Source organism: Nipponia nippon, unplaced genomic scaffold, assembly GCF_047370975.1.
Source record: "Nipponia nippon isolate SJK-2023a ecotype South Korea unplaced genomic scaffold, ASM4737097v1 scaffold_5, whole genome shotgun sequence".
Lineage (NCBI taxonomy): Eukaryota > Metazoa > Chordata > Aves > Pelecaniformes > Threskiornithidae > Nipponia > Nipponia nippon.
The window spans coordinates 22,584,446-22,600,961 of NW_028262369.1; the positions used below are offsets into that span (position 1 = coordinate 22,584,446).

Below are 16,516 nucleotides of genomic sequence, written 5' to 3' on the forward strand. Positions count from 1 at the left end.
TGATTCATCAAGTGCAAATCTAAGCAATCTATCCACCCCCCCGCCCCGATTTTTTTCTTTTTGGAGAAGGTTAATGCCTTCGGACAGACTCAGCGGGGATGCGGCATGTCAAAGCAGAGCTGGGAACAGGACAGCGTGCTGGTCGAGGCATGCCTGGGGCACTTCCCTGGGTACCCCGGAAGGCTAGCGCTAGCTGATGCTATAAACACGCTATTAATTGACCCCAAATCTTTATCACAGCATAACTACAGATGCAACGGCATTACCAGCCGTCAGTGTCATTTCTTCCAAGCAGTCATCAGGAATTCCAGTTATGTTGCTTGGGTATCCCCTGTGCCCACCGTATCGGAGCATCCCAGAAGCTTTAATCTCTCTGCACAACACCCAGGGGAAGCAGAGCAGTGTAATGACTGTTGGGGAAACCACCGACCGAGGAATTCAAGGCACAGGTCCCCGGGGGCAGATATGCGAAAGGACAAGTTAAAAGAACTGGCCTGTAAACAAGCAGTGTGGAGTGCAGAAAGCAAATGATGGATAACATACTACAAACCTTCCATGAAGGGACTGATATTGCACAATATATACAAATATAAGAGAAAGGTGGGAATTCTAATGCTTTTCGTGTTGTTCTGAAATTCAAAGAACTATTTAGCAGCCCCGCGGGGACACGCTGTTTTGCGGGTGTTGGGGTGGTTTGTTTGCATCCCCGGCTGTGCCGGGTTTGGGTGCGTGTCCCCCGCAGCTGGGGAGAAGCCCCCCAGTTTGGGGGGGCCGGAGGCGCCCCAGCACGTGGTGCGGGTCAGGCTGTAGGGCCAGGGCCGCTGACCCTTGTGCCACCCCAGCTCCCCTGATGGCACTCGGGAAAAGCCAAGGCTTTGCTCTCAGCTTGATTTTGGCACTCCTCACATATTCCTCTGCTTTTTGACCTCCCAACTTCTGTTTGTAGACTGAGTTAATTTTCTAGCTTACATAGCTCTTTTTCATCCTTGTATTTATCTGCCCTTTTACCCTCAGACAGAGTTGCTCGGAGGCAATATATCCCTTCTCTCCCTCCGGATTGCCACGACCCTGAACCCCAGCATCACCCACACCCCTCCTGCTGGGTTCAGCTCCTTCGCCCATGGACGCCGAGGCCGATCCTCAGCCATGTCTCTGCTTTCTCACCTGCCAGGCAGTGGTTTCGCTGCTTATCACCTTTTTTTTTATTTCTCCTAATCATTTCTGATCTCTGCTTACTCCAAACAGGGGACCGAGGGCCCTGAAGCTGCTATTTGGGAATTAAAGAAAAAAGCAAAAAGCGATTGGATCTGCAAGCCGGTAGTGATGGGTGGAGACACTTCAGCTTACGGCTTTTAATTCCCTCTACCAAAATACATGTGATGGATTACACGGGACACAGGCAATAGCCAGAGCCTTGCTGTGCCTAATGCTCTCCATTACTTTCAGTGGTGGAAGTTAAATAGGAAAATAAAAACCACTTTATGTGCAAAGGATGGGAGGGCAGGAGCAACTGGCTTTTTAACTGGTATTTTGGATTATATCAAATAAAGGAGTTGGCTGTAAGACAGGACCCAAATAGCAGGATTGTGCCCAAGCCCAAAACCTGGGGGACCCCCTTTACTGCAGGATTTTCTCCTGTGTTCAAGTGGGGATGCTCTGACTCCTCTTCTTCCCCCCTCCTCCTCCTCCTCGGCTTCTACAAAGAAATCTCCAGGTCAAAAATGACCCACTACCTGCAGGCATGTCCCGCAGCCTCAGCGCAGGGCAAGGGCTCATGCGGAACCTGGCCTTCAGTGGAGATCAGGTTTAACTCACACACAGACACTGCCAGCACAGGGATAAGCAGGAGCAAAAATTTTATTTACATCTTTTGAGCAGTAACACAGCTGCAGCAATTCACCAGGAAGAAACTCCAGGAAGAAACCTCGGTGTGACATGCCAGCGGAGCCCCACGCGTGGGGAGACCCTCCTCCCACCACACAGTATCTTGGGTCAGTACAAAATTGCTGTTGCTTTAGAAAAGGCGTGAGATTCACAGTAAAATACCAAAGGGGAGCGTGGCGGGGAGGAAAGGTGAGGAACACATATCACTCCGGGACCTCATCCCTGCTGGTATTTGGTCTACGAAAATGCATTGTACAATAACTCTTGTAGAAAAATCTATCCCGAGGGCTCGTGCACAGCTGTGGGATTTCTACATCTACTACAGGGCTCAAAGCCTTTAAAACAAGCGCTCAGCGACTCTCCTGGGGCAAAGACATCTGCAAGCCCTGTCCTGCCGCTGGGCGCTGCATGGGGAAAGCCTGTCTGCAGGAGGCATTTTGCAGCAGAAAAGGATGAGACACAAGAGCTAGGCAGGGGAAAGCAGGGAGCAGCCCCCCTGCCCGGCACTCAGCCCCGGCAGAGCTGCCCACTGTGGCCAGGTTGCTTTTATAGCCTAAAACCCACCCCCCGTCATCTCCTCCCCTCCTGCCCAACACTGTTAGAAAGAAAACAGCACACACATTTTGGCTATTTCTAGACTTGTGTTTAAAACTGGCTCAGACCTCCTTCCAAGGGTCATGGGAAAACCTAAAATCTATCTTAAATAGGATTTCATTGCAGGGTGGAAGATTTGCATCCTCCCAGCCCAGGAGCTCCGGGGGGATGGAAAGGCTTCCAGGGACAGCAGTGAAACCCGACGGTCCCTCTGCTCCCACCTGGGAAATTCCCATCCAGAGTGGGATGCGGAGCCCTCCCCTGCCGCTGCTGCATCATCGTTTTCACCAGCAGGCAGGCGACGAGCAGGCAGCACGCGGGCAGAGATCCCGCTCGGCAGATGCCCAACAGCTTCTGGCTCTGTTATCAGGAGAGCGCCAGGGCAAAGTTGCCTTCGACAGAGAGAGCAAACATCAGGGCCTCCTCTGATAGCATGAGGATGCGGGTGGCTCAGCAGGGATAAAAGACTCCTGGGATGTGCTGAAGTTTCGCACATGGAGCCTGTGCAACCCTAAAAAAGCCAGTCTGCTCCCCCTCCCCTGCTTCAGGGCCACTCTCCAAGCAAAAATAAAAACAGTGACATTTCAGCAACCGAAACTTGCCCAGGCTGCTCCAATTAATCAAATGGGTGTAGGGGAGTGACAGCTTTTCTGCCTCCCTGCTGAGCCACCCATGGCAGACTGCAGCACGCTCTGCAAACACAAGCAGCTTCGTGCAGTTCCCAAAAGTCGATGCTAAAATTCAGCGCTTTTTTTTTTTAAACCTTTAAAAATACACATCTTGCTTTTTTCTTAAATATATATTCTATAAAATAAGGCAACTCGAGGAGACAAGAACATCCCCATTGCTTAGGTACTGCATCCTACCACCAGAGTTACAGTACTTCCAGTTGCGAAAAGCCACTCCACCTGGCTGCAAAGCTCCTGCGCATGAGAAGAGGAGCAACACGCTCAGATGATGCCGTAGATCTTGGGGAAACGCCTGGGGACGACCCTCAGCAGCCCCTGCACGCGTCCTGGGGAAGGGAAGGCTCTCACCCCTCCGGGGGTTTGTGGGGAGGGAGCTGCCAGAGATGCTGCAGCCCCAGCAGGTACCACTTAGGCAACACCTCATCCCCAGGGGACCTCGGGGACAAAGGCAGCACAGAAGATGGAATGACTTGATTTCTTCCCGAAACTGAAGCGCACATTAAAATAAATCTTTGGGAGAAACTCTTATAACATGACCGTATCTTGTAGTATTAAAAGCTATAAACAAGGTAAGAACGAAGAACTGCAACTCATCCCCAGCACAGATCCTGCTCAGTGTCACAGCATCTCATTAAAACTAGACTGCACAGCAGCTTTTTATAACAGGGGTTTCATCTCTCTCTATGGAAGAAGCACAAGTGTGTGTTTTACCTCCAATGTTTTCCCTCTTTTATGTGTATTAATGCTGGAAATGTGATCTTCACATTTCCGAGCTTCGTAGTGTACACATTTTTCATGTTGCTCACCAGTTCCTACTGGGCTAAGTCTTGCTTTTTAGAGCTTTATTTTTCTGAGAAATAAATTTAATAGAAAATAATTTATAGAAAAAAAAATACAACCTAGAGAGCAATCTGCAGTAAACAGTACTGTGGAGGAACGGGGTGGCACATTCTAGGCTCAAACAGAGACTGGGGTTTGTATGGGGGTGGCAGGGACATCATGGCAAGCTGTGTAAACCTGGCATGATCATTACCCAGGTTTGCATCACTGATCTGTTTGTGTACTTGGACCGTAGGCAGGAAAACTTTATAGCCTCAAAAGAGAAAAAAAATCCTTATTCTAGCAGACTTGACCTTATAAACAAAGATCTTTTCGCCCTGATACTGGCTATAACCATGTATCCACTGATGTCACCCAGTCCACCCAGGGAAGGGATTTAGATACCATACAATCACCTAATCTGAGCACATCCCCAGAACCACGCAGAGAAACCAAATCCGTGATGGCGTTAGCTCTTGGTCCTTGGCACAAGCTGTTCAGTTCTCCTCATCTGAGAGAACGGGTGGGATCTTGCTGGAAAGCAGGGTGTACACATATGGCCAAATCTTGTTGGTCTCTGTCCCCGAGAAGGAGTGAAGGATGCCCCTGCTCCTGGAAGAGAGATGGAAGAAGTCAGCACCAGGGGTATCTGCAGTCCTGAGGACAGGGGTATTTGCAGTCAGGTTGGCAGGAGACGGCCTGGCCAGGCTAGAAGCTCACCGATGGCTTTTGGGGCAAGAGGAAGGGGATAAAGGAGACGAGCAGCAGCTGGTCCCGTCCTCAGCATTCACTGGGAGGAGTCCAGCTGCATTCGCACATGGATGAGCTAAACCCAGATAACCACAAATAATCACATTACCCAGGAGGAGAGCTCACCCTCGTCCCCCTAAGGACTGCTTGTTCTCTGAAGTGCTTTATAGACGTAAATCAGCAGGATTTATTCATGTGCTTAAGCAAGTGGGAAATTCAGGGCCCCAATTCTCCCCCCTCCCCTGCAAGGGTGCTTTTGGCTCCCTGTGGACCACTTCTGCTTTTAAAAACATTCCCAAGCACTTGTTCCCTTTCAGCCTTGCCATTCTATGGCAATCCATCTATTCCCAACCCAGCCAGGGGATGACTGCCCCAAACTACCAGCAGCGCAGAAAGGACAAGTCCTGAAACAGGTCTGTGCGCACAGCAGGCCCATCCAGGCCAGCCCCAGGGTCTTGCCCTTCTCCTGCCCTCTTGCCAATCGCCCTGTACTTTACCTAAACACCTTGGGGCCCTGGACTGATTTTTTGCAGGGTGACTGCACAGCACATACCGCCCTGGATCTGCACGGCACAGGGTGAACGGGTTTGTTTGAAGCAGGGTAGAAAGCAGCTCATGGGTGCAGGCAGAAGCGGAGCTGCTCTCTGCAACATCACTGTCCCCACCCGCCCGCAGACCCTCGGCTCGTTCAGCGACGGCTCTGCATGGGCAGGGCAGGGTCTGAGGCATCTCAGAGCTTCTCCATCTCTTGTGCTGGAGGACACTCGCTCAAAAAGAAGCTAAAACTCTTAACTGGTTGGGTTTCATAACGCTGATGGACAGCAGCTCTGCAAAGCAAATAGGCTTCCCACCCTGCACAGTGGAGCTGGGGGGCAGAAGGGATTTCAAGTGCCTTCTGCCACAGCCAAAAAATCCCTCCCATTGCCAGCACCGGCAAAGCCCTTTGTGGAGCTCAGCAAGACAAACAGGAGCTGTGAATTTCTTTGTATCAGCCTCCTCCCTTCAAACAGGGCCAGAACTTGGCTGCAATGAAGGGCTGGGCTTTGTGCAGCTGAGGGCAGTGATCTGCCCCCCAAAATCTGCTGGGGGCTGTGCAGCTCCTCAGGCTGCCAGGATGGGGGCATGGGACCAGCAGGTGGAAACAGCACTCGTGCCTGTTTTTGTGGGCACGCTGTGATTTATTCGCATGGTCCAACTCACTTGTACAACTCTATTACTGGCTTTGCAGCATCTTTGTATTTTCTGAGCCTGGCAGCAACGGCCTCGGGTTTGTCGTCCTCACGCTGGACCAGCGGCTCGCCTGTCAGGTCATCGACACCCTGCAGGAAGGCAAACACCATCAAGGGGATGCAGCCACTGGCCCCATTGCCCACACTGCAGCTCCCTGCCATGCAACCACTGGCAAATGCCTCATCCTGCTCTGCATCGATTGAGCATCCTCGGACAGCATTTAACATAAATCTCATTTTCCTAATTAACATTTAGCACAACTCCTTCAGGCTGGCTCCTGAGGGCAAAGCCCTCCGGTGCTCAGTGCTTACTACCTGGGATTTCTTCCCCAATGCTTTTTTACGATCTCAGCTTATGCAGAGAAAGGCTTCTCTGATCTTTTCCTTCTGTGAATTGCTCCCAGCCACCACCACCGCGATGCTACGGGCTCTTACCTGGACATGGGGGGGGTTGAAGTCCATGTTATACACCCTCCCGCTGGCTGGGTGGACCCAGCGGGCGCTCAGGCGATCCTTCAGCGTCTCGAAAGGTATGTTCAAGCTGATCACCAGGTCCAGCTTGCAGATCCCATCCAGCGCCTTGGCTTGCCCCAGTGTCCGAGGGAAACCTGTGCAGGCACCGCAACAGAATGGGGCTGTCACGAGAAGCAGGAATGCAGCAGTGATGGAGTCAAAAGCACCCACCCCGCAGCCCCAGAGCTGCAAAACCACCACGGCTCCTCACTATAGCACAAGCGGTGTGAAAGACAGGCATCCACCATATGGCTACAATAAAATATACCTCCTACAGCACCAACTCCCGAAATACAACACACGGATCACTGTGGGCTCATGTTTTCCTGCAAAGTCGTGTCTGGTGCAGGGCTGGTGTCCCTGCACAGGAGCTGGAGGCAAGTAAGAGGGCACAGGCAACAACAAAACAGGGATAAATGCTGGAATTACAAAGACAAAGGAAACAAAATGTTGTGCACAGATGAGTAACACACTGCTGATTTACATGGAGGACATCAAGAATTCTGCGATAAAATGGTTTGTACAGCCATCACCCAGCTCTCTGAAACCCCCGTCCTCCAAAGGTACCAGGCGGTACCTTTAGGTCGGAAAAGCCAGTGAGCGGGTGGGAGCATCTGCTCTTGCCATCAGACTGCAACCAGGGGTGACTCCAAGCTGGTCCCGTCTCCAGTTTTCTCTGCTGGCAACACCCTTTTTTCATTTTTTTAACCTTTTTTTACCTCCGTAAAACCCTCTAAGACCTCCCAGGCTTTTCCCAAGCAGGATATTATTAGCCGAGAGCTTGTCAGGACATCAGCACAGGGAACGAATTGGCCATTATGAGAAAGAATACATTTGGTCTGTCTTACCAAGTAAAGTCGGTCTGTTATTTATGTTATCAAACAGACCACTTGAAATAAATACGCTCCTTGTCACAGTACTGCTGGAGTGGGGCTCTGACTGCTCGCGCCCCCAGGCAGATGAAATACCCCAAAATTAGGAGGAAGAACGTGACAGCACAGGGCTGCCAGCATCGCTGCTGCCTGCATTCAGATTTTAGCTACAAGAGCAGCCCATCCCTCAAACATCTTGGTATAATCAGAGGTCAGCACACAAAGCAGGCAGTTCCCGAAATCCTTGTTACCAGCCCACACCCGGAATTGCTTCACCCTTGCGGCACCCTTGGCGGGACCTCCAGATGCAGAGTATCGACAAAACAGGAGCTGGTCCCCAGCCCGGGCTGCTGGGGGTCATACCACGATAAACCAACATCCTGAGCTGCAAGAACCCAGATATGAGCGTGTCAATGCAAACCCCCATGAATGTGTTGAAACACCAGAGTTTTAATACAAAGAAATATGTACTTGTTTACACAGCGCTTGTTGCTGTAATATTTGTTAATTGCCATGTTCCCAGATTAATTAAGTGGCATTATGGTAAGAATAATGAATTTTTAATAGTGAGGATTCACAAGCATCTTCAAGGCAGCCTGAACCTACAGGGCTTGAGGTCTTTGACATCCTCCCTGTGAGCCCAGTGCGGTGACTCTGCCAGACCCCCGGTGCCGATGGTGCCGGATCCCCGGTGCCTGCTGGGGTGAGAAGAGTTCAGCCAGACCCCAAGCCCAAGCACAAGCCACCCCTCCTCTGGGGCAACCCAGGGCCACATGGGGAAGAAGCCTAGCTCCACCAGCCTTCCAGTCCATGGCACTAAACTGCAGACTTATTTTAGTTGTAAACTGTTTTGTATTTTCCCTGTAAGGAGCCCAAGGGCTCTCCAAAAGCCCAAGTCGGTTATAAATCAACTGGCTCAGTCTTACCTACGTATTCACTGACTCTTTCAAAGAGCTTCAGCAGATTGGCAAGGGAGGGTTTCTTCCCCTACAGCAGCCACAGCTGCTCATCCCCATATGTCCTACTTGCCTGTGCCTAACACCGCAGGTAAGTGTGACCCGCCGAGCCCTGTCCCATCCCCTAACCAAGTCCCAACGTGATTTCTAGAGCTTCCATCAGCACTTGCCAGCTCCCAGGCCACCAGCAGCGATGCACCACAGCTGCTGGCGTGCAGCTTCACCGCCGAGAACTGCAGGAGCTCCTGGTGAATCCTCTGCTGTTCCTCTCACTGCTTGCCTTGCTGGTTTGCTCTCAGCGTCTTCTCCACCAGCACCTCAGGTGGCTTTTGGGCTTGGGATGAGTAGCTCCTTCGCGCACAGACAGAGGCAGTAAGAGGATTTTCTTGGCTTGCCTCCAGCCTCGCTCTGCTTGCTGGCTCCACTTTATGAAACACCCATCTCCTTTCCCTGCCTTTCCCCAATGTGTGCCAAGGCCTCAGCTGGACACACTCAGGGCAGAGGGAAGAAACACCCGTGGGCAGATGTCTCTGCCAGCAGGTTGGCTCCTGCCTCTCCTCCCATGGCCGGCAGGACCAGAAAAGTCACCTTCTGGTTTTTCTCTCTCCTGGTGCTGCCAAACCATTAGCAGCAAAATGATGTTTTAAAGGGGGCTGGGATTTTCCCAGGTGGCAGTGGACTCACCATCGAGCAGCCAGTGCTGCTCTCGCCGCTTCTCCAGCTCCGTCATCATCACGCGCGTGATGACGTGGTCCGGCACCAGAAGGCCTCGCTCAAGGTACTGCTTTGCCAAGACGCCAACTTCTGTTTAAGAGAAGAAAAAAAAAGAAAAAAAAAAAAAGCATGACATTTCCGCTTAAAAAATATTGCTCCCCCTCAAATTCTGCCTGTCCTCCCAAATCATTCATCCAGGAGCCTTTCAGCAGCATCCCTCTGCTCATAGCTGCTGCTCCTGATAGCCAGGGGCCACGCAGTCCTTTTGGTGCTGTAGAAATGGAAATGCCTGAAATACCCGAGAGTAGCAACACAGCGAGCACTGGCCAAGCCCTCACAGGCCTGCAAGCCAGCTGACAGCGGCAAGGCGCACCAGCGTCGTCCCTGCATCGCCAGACGCGTGCACCGCATGCTACGCACGAAGCTCCTTTGGTTTTGGAGAAGGCACCAGTGTGGTTACAGGTGACACTGGCATGGATATTAAATGTCACAAAGACACTGGACCACCTGCAAGGGATGCAGCCAACCTCCGTGTACCCCTGACAGTGGATGCTTACCCCATCCTGGACCGCAGATCTGGCCAACATCCCACTGCCTGGCTCACTGCTTCTTTTAAAGCAATGTCAGTGCCAAATACAGGATGCTAATAATGCCTATTCCTACATGCACTGAGCCCCAGCTGCAAATTCTTGTGCTTCAGAGGAGGTTTCCATTAAAGCCATGAGGACAAATGATGCATTTGAGCAATGCCTGCAGATCTGGCAGCATTTAGCTCGTAGGCACAAAGTTTCTATGTACAATCATCACCAGGAAAAGCTGGTGTTGTCATTTCTAAATGATCTGAAGAGGTGCAAATTCATCATTTCACATGTGAAATGTGGCAGTAGACAGGAATCACCAGCGAGCTCATGCGAAACCCAAACCTCAAAGCGTTTGTTAAATCGCTGCTGAAAGCGGAAGACAGCTTCCCATCCAAAGGGCTTTAAGACTTCAGAGCCTCAAGTTAACATACGCTGAGATAAGAAAATTACTTCCAAGATCAAATCCTTGAGAACATAATTGCAGTGTAACTGCAAGGTAAATATACCTTACTAGGCGTCTGCCTGGTCTCCCCCGCATCACTCAGCTGGAGCTGACAGCGCTGGAGGAGAAGCCAGCAGTGGTTTCTGCACAGGTAACACTGTGTCTGGACCCACCTTCACAGCAGCCTGGCATCACCTGGGCAGCCGCTGCCAGCAGCCAATGTAATAAGGATTTATTCTGCTTATATTTTTATTGCAGCTGGGGTACAGCAGATGTTACTTCAAGGAGAAATGCAATAAATTCAGTTGCTTCTTACATTACAGTTTGCCTGTGATTTTCTTTTAGCCACTCGGAGACACAAAGAAACTGTCTGGAAAATGCAAATATTCTTTGCCATTGTGTGTGACAAGTCCTGATCCTGCCACCAGAAGAGGTCCGGCCTTTTCCTCTTGGACCAGGACCCAATTGACATCTCTTCTGCTCTCTTCTGACAGCAGTTGAAATAGCATCTGTCACCAGAAAGGAACAATTTTGCAATCAATTTTTGCAAGATTTTTGCTGAGGACAGCACATTTTAGCCCTCCCAAAGTGTGAGTCTTCTCCAAAAGAAGCCCAAGGATCCTGCATTTGGAGGCAGGCTCTGGTTTTCCAGACCACAGCAAGATGTCAGACCAGGCAGGCACGTGCAATTCCTGAGCTGCAGGAGGGGTTTTTTTGCAAGATATACAGTTCCTGGAGAGAGTTCACCTGATGTTCACCTGATCTAATGGGGGAGCCTGATGCAGCCTGCACAGATTCCCCTGGGAGTGTGGGGCCGGGGCGTGCACAGGAAACTTCGTGGGCTCCCGAAATGGTCTGCGGATGATGCCTGGCACGAAAGCGGGGCAGGTCGGGGCTGCCAGCTGAGCCACACTCCCAGTTGGAAACTGCCTCTGAAATGGGGCAGGCAGTGGGTGCTGACTCACCAGCCTGCAGGGCTGAGTCACTGCAGGGATGGGGACCATGGCGTGTCCCCCTCCCTCTGCTCCATAAAGGCATTGCAGCTCAGCCTGCTGAGCAGCTCTTTGCTCAGAGCCATGGTGGCTGCCAGGCACAGTGAGCAGAAAATACCTTTTTTCAGTGACAAGTTTTTTGTCGCTGCCCATACGTCACCAGCACTGCTGGCAGCTCTCCTGCTTGGGGAAGCAAAGGACACGGGGATGGAAATAATACGTGACGTCTTATGCAACCAGCATGGAGATTTGCTAGGGCATAAATATTATCACATCCACCTACATTTTTTAACACTTATTCCTGTGGTCCGCACATTGCCACAGGCTTGCAGGGAACGCACTTGCCGGCAGGGCAGAGCTGCTCCCGAGGCAGAGCCCAGCGGCCACAGAGGCTGGAGCTGCAGCAGAAGGTCCCGCTGCCACCCCAAGGAGGGCTGGCCATCCAAGGGACCGGCTGCTGCTCGGCGGGGCTGCTGGAGCCGGGCCTGGTGCTACAAACCAAAAATACACCAAGCCGCAGTTGTGAAGTCTGGAAATACAACAGGGGCCCACAGCTCTGCATCACGAAGGCTGCAGTTTTCCCACGCCCCCGATATGGATGGACAGTTCTCCACTGCTCCATGATGGACGACTCCTGCTGCTGGAGATGCTGCTCCTCCGTGTCCCCCATGCGTGCCAGGGAGACACACTAGCATGGGGGGCAGACACCGGCACAGGCGTCATGCACTGGCACGGGGGGAATGCACTACCACGAGGGTCCACACACCAGCACAGGGTGCTGACTGCTTCCAGACAGCTACTGAAGCCCCCGCAGCCTCTCCCTCACTGCTCAGACTCCTCCAAAGCACCGGCAGCACCGCCACCCCTCCTCTCGCCAAGGAGGAACAGGCATGTATTTTGCAGGAATGACCTGCAGAGCTGCCCGGTCCCCTGGCCCCCCAACACCAGGGATGCTCCAGAGCGCATCACCCCTGCAGCATAGCCCTGCTCCCACGGGGTTTCTTCAAGGCAGCCTTTATCTCCAATTTTCACATTTGCCATCCCCTTCCCAGACGCACCAGCCATCAGCCCCAGAGCCCAACCTGTTCCGTGCAAGCCCCCCCGGTGAAGTGCTCCCCAGCCGCAAGCCAACGGGGAGCAGGGTTTGGGCAGCCCTTCCCAAGCAGGGTGGAAGATGCCGGTCCCTGCCCAGCAGCTCCCTGCAGCTCCTGGTCCCCCTGCGTGAGGAGCTGGAGCTCACCCCTGCTGTGCTGCACAGCACCTATGCAAGCACCAAAATCCCCATTGCTATGGCCAGGTGCAAAAAGAAGTTACAAACATTGCTCTGCAGTTACTCCAGGTAGCAAGAGGCTCCTTAGCCGCTACTCCTGCTGCCTGAGCTGGGCCGGTGGGTGCTCCTGGCAGTGCTGAGCTCTGTGCAAAACGGCCTCTTGACTCACGGGCTTAATCCCATTAATCTAATGACTATGAGTTTAATCCACCCTTTAACACATGGGATTTCAGGCTCTCTGTGGCTTCCCCAATGCAACCCTGATCTGCAGCCATCCCTCCTTATCAAAGCAACACGGAGTTACAGCCCTGAGGGACGTCTCCTGCCCCCGAGGCCACGAGCAGCAAAACAGCCACCCAGGACGAGGCAGGACAGGCTGGAGGAGAGGCTGTTCCCAAACACAGCGCTTGGCAGCCTCCAGATGCTGCACGATAACCCTGGACTTTCTGCCTCACGGTGCAACCTTCTACACAGTTTTTTTATTTAGGCTACACCAACACGATCTGGCGTTAATGAAGAGGAGAAAACCCCGACCACAGCCACCTGTACACCAGCGCAGTTAAGCTGCAACAATGCCGGCTGGCCAGGGCCAGATGTCACCCCGGTTTTGGGACACCAGGACCTCTTTCCCAATGCAGATGCTGCATCCAGGGCCCTCGCTCCCACCCCATCCTCGCCAATAGTATGTCACTTTGCAAAGCTGGAGCCTGGTGTGGCCCCAAATTTGGGCCATGACCCACTTGCTGGATGGACAGCAGGGTCCGTCTGCTGGGCAGCAGCCAGCACCGGGGGAAACCGCTGCAGCCAGAGCACCGCTGCTGCTCCCGCACATAAAGATACAGCACCGACCCTACGGAAAACTAAAGGGCTGGCAGGTTGCATCTCCTGGGCTCAGCTTCGAGAGGCAGCTGGGCCAGTGCGTGGCTCTGCCAGCAAAGACCATCGCCCGTGGGAAAGGCAGGGAGAAGTACCGCGAGGCTCGGCCATGCACAACCCACAATCCCCTTGATCTTTTTTTTGTGCTCACTTTGGTCAACACTAACAAATGAAACCTGTCACGAGGAGGGGACAGGAGCCACTTCTACCTCCAACGAAGCACGTTAAAGGACGTGGTGGGGCAGACAGAAGACCCACGTGTCCCTGGGGGGATGCAGACCCTCAGCCAAAGCCACTGGAAAAAGAAACTAAGTTGTATTGCAAATTAACTGCCAGGTCTTGGAGACCCTGGGATGCTGCCAACACCAGAGACTACCACGTGGGTACTGGGGCAAGTATGGGCCAAGGAAATTGCTCACCACCCTCCATTGCCCCTGCCTAGCACCAAAAACACAGCTTCTAAGTCTTCCAAGGTCTTAAAAAGGCCCTTTCAGCAGAGCAGCCACTCACTAAGCAGGACACTAATTAACAGACAAATGTGCGGTAGTGGATGTACTCGTAGGGTCGCTGTAGCAAAACTTCAAACACTTCAGCAGCAGCCGTGTGTTCAGCTGCTTCACTCAGCTGCAACGTGAAGTCCTGGTTCCCCGAGACTGCCGACACCGGCGGTGAGCCGGGCACGCTCTCCGTGCCAGCCGGCTCAGGCTTCCTTCAGTGGCTGCAGTCCTCTGTGCTGCCCGAGCTTGAACCCTGCAGCCACAGCCACTTTACATCTTGCAATGGCAAGCAGGAAAATCCCCTGTGCATCAACGCCTGCCTGCCATCCTTGGACTGCGATTACTCTATAAACACCGGACTGACAGGTCCCTTTGGGACAACAATTCTGTAATGCAGCTGTTTGTATTGAAGGGCCCCAGCTCCCCTAAAATGCAAAGCCAGTGGCGCAGACGATAAACTTGGGAGGAGAGTATACTTCCACCTCGTTTCCCCCAGAGCTGGCACACCGCAGCGCTGTCATGTAACAGCTTGTCCAAAGCAAATAGCAAAACAAAATAGCAAATAGCTGCAGTTTACTGAGAGCTGTAACCAGAGGCTGAGTCAAAGGTGGGACCCGAATGTCACGCCAGCTGTACCAAACTAAGGTTGATTTACTTCTGAGTAATTTTACCCACATTTCTCAATGTTGTTTCCTTTGGGAAACTGAATTTACCCAATGCGCTTTGGGAAATACCTTCAGCTAACTCTGTTCACAGCCCCTTCTTCCTTCTCCAGTGTCCCCAGAGAAGCTCTAGACTAAGAGTATGAACTGAAATATAAAATCCAGGAAAGCCACTTGTTTAGACCTTGATCATGCAAGTTCCTAGATGGGCACACAGTCTCACTGCACTGCCCCACTCCCGCACGCTGCACCTCTGCTCGCTTTGCACCCAGGCGTTTTGTCCTTCAGCCAAAGCAGTCATCAGGATTTTCCTAATTTTGAGCCTCCCTCCAAAGGAAATATTATTGTCCTTTTTATTTACAAAAGGAAATCTGGATATTTTTAAATGAGTGACCAGTACAGGGCTGTGTGCAATGCCCTTGCCAGAGCACGCAGCTCTCCAAAACTTTACCCTCCCTTTTTTTCCTCCCTCTTTTTGTTACCCTTCTAAAAAGGGAAATCGCTTCTGGGTTCTCTCCGCTTGTTTTGTATCAATGCCGGTTTACCGTTCCTCTCCCCGGTGAGTCAGCTTCCTCTTTGGGTCGGTCTTTCACACATTAGCAGAGGAGAGAAGGAGCTACTGGAAAAAGAAATACGCTGGGATTGCCTAATGGCAGCTGCAGAGGAACCCAAGTGCAAGCTGGGGTGCAGCACACCCACTCCCGAGCCTGGCCAGGGCCAAGGAGCATCTCACTAGCCGACAGCGCTGCCCGGGGCGCAAACACAGCAAAGACCATCAGTTCTCCCACGGGCTTTGGACCTGGATGTCAAACAAGGGATGGGCAGGAGCAGAGAGCCGCTGTGACATGGCTGTGCTCCTGCAGGCAGGTTCGCCCTGCCCAAGGGCTGCCCACTGTGCTCTCTGCTGCAAGCCCTAAAAAGCGGGGTCTGAGGGGGTGACCTGTGCAGTGTGGGTGCTGCCGCCCACCTCTCCACCTCCCTGCTTTCTGGATGGAGGTTTCATAAGGAGCAGGGGACACGCACCAGCGCCCCATAACACCCCGCTGTCCTTGCCACAGGGGCTGGCACTGCACAGCACATCATGGCATGGCACCGGGCCACAGCAATTTTCCCAATGGGGTTTCCCCCGTGGACGAACACACGTTCCCAATCCGTCCCTCCCACCGTGGGTGTTGCACAGGCACAGCGTGCAACAGCATTTCAGCCATCTGCCATTCACCGCTTTGCAGTTTTTACCCCGCTCCTGTACAACCACCTGAGGCAGGATGAAGTTATTAATAACACGCGACCTGCGTCCCCAGCTGCCGCCGTTAACTGAGTGCATGAGCAGGCAGGTTATTCATACCGGGTTTTCCGAAGCCATACCCACCCGGTGCAGGGATGAAACTCTTACACACCCACGGCTCCCCACGGCATCGGACCCCACTTTTATCGGGCAGCTCCATGAACTCAGGCTGGAGGGCGAGGGCAATGAATGAGCTGTGCCAACCCCACGGAAAGGAAAAGACCTGCGGCGTATCCGGGCGGGTTCCCCATCCCCATCCCCACCCCATCCCCACCCCATCCCCGCCACGTCGAAGATGCCCGGGGCTGAAGCCCCCCCCGCCCCCGGTCCCCGCCGCCCCCCGGACGGGGCGGCCCCGCGGGCACTCACCGCCGCCGCCGCGGAGGCTCTCCCGCAGGAACTGGCCGCTGGAGAGGTGCTGGAGCCCGAAGCTGCGGGCGATCCTCTCGCACACCGTCCCCTTACCGGAGCCGGGGGGACCCAGCACCACCGCCCGCAGCAGCTTGGAGGCCATGGCCGGCTGCCGGAGCCCGGCCCGGGTCCCTGCGGGGCAGGACAGCGCGTCAGACGGCCGCGGCCCCCCCGCCGCCCGCCCTGCCACGCCGAGCCGCGCCGCTCCCCCCGCATCCAGCCGCCGCCGCGGCCCGTACACATCAGCAGGGCGGGGGGAGCACCGGCAGGCTGCGCCGCCCGCCCGCCCCCTCGGGCCGCGGCACCCTGGGACTTGTAGTCCCGGAGCCCGCCCGCGCCGGGCCGCGGCCCGACGGGGCCCCCGCCGCACGGCCCGGCCCCGGGGGTCCCCGGCAAGGGCGGGGGCTGGGGGCCCGGAGGCCGGGCTGAAGGGGGTACGGAACCAGCCGGCGGTACCGGCGGCTCTTGGGGCGGCCGGTG

At 53.8% G+C, this 16,516-nt stretch overlaps 1 protein-coding gene across 4 annotated transcripts; it reads right to left on the bottom strand.

Moving 5' to 3' along the window:
• Nucleotides 1-1,839: 1,839 nt before the first annotated feature.
• AK4 (adenylate kinase 4) lies at nt 1,840-16,271 on the bottom strand. Of its 4 annotated transcripts, XM_087733389.1 has the most exons (6): nt 15,995-16,271; nt 8,991-9,110; nt 7,957-8,048; nt 7,602-7,735; nt 6,747-6,897; nt 6,437-6,573 (listed from the first exon to the last, which is right to left on the bottom strand). In XM_087733389.1, the coding sequence occupies exons 1-5, from the start codon at nt 16,137-16,139 to the stop codon at nt 6,795-6,797; spliced, it is 594 nt and encodes a 197-aa protein (XP_087589515.1). In that variant the 5' UTR covers nt 16,140-16,271; the 3' UTR covers nt 6,437-6,573; nt 6,747-6,794. The 4 variants fall into 4 exon arrangements, with proteins under 4 accessions (XP_087589514.1, XP_087589513.1, XP_087589516.1 ...); XM_087733388.1 differs by lacking the exons at nt 6,747-6,897; nt 7,602-7,735; nt 7,957-8,048 and adding exons at nt 1,840-4,598; nt 5,937-6,055 and having other exon boundaries at nt 6,401-6,573; XM_087733387.1 differs by lacking the exons at nt 6,747-6,897; nt 7,602-7,735; nt 7,957-8,048 and adding exons at nt 1,840-4,598; nt 5,937-6,055 and having other exon boundaries at nt 6,401-6,600.
• Nucleotides 16,272-16,516: the final 245 nt, after the last annotated feature.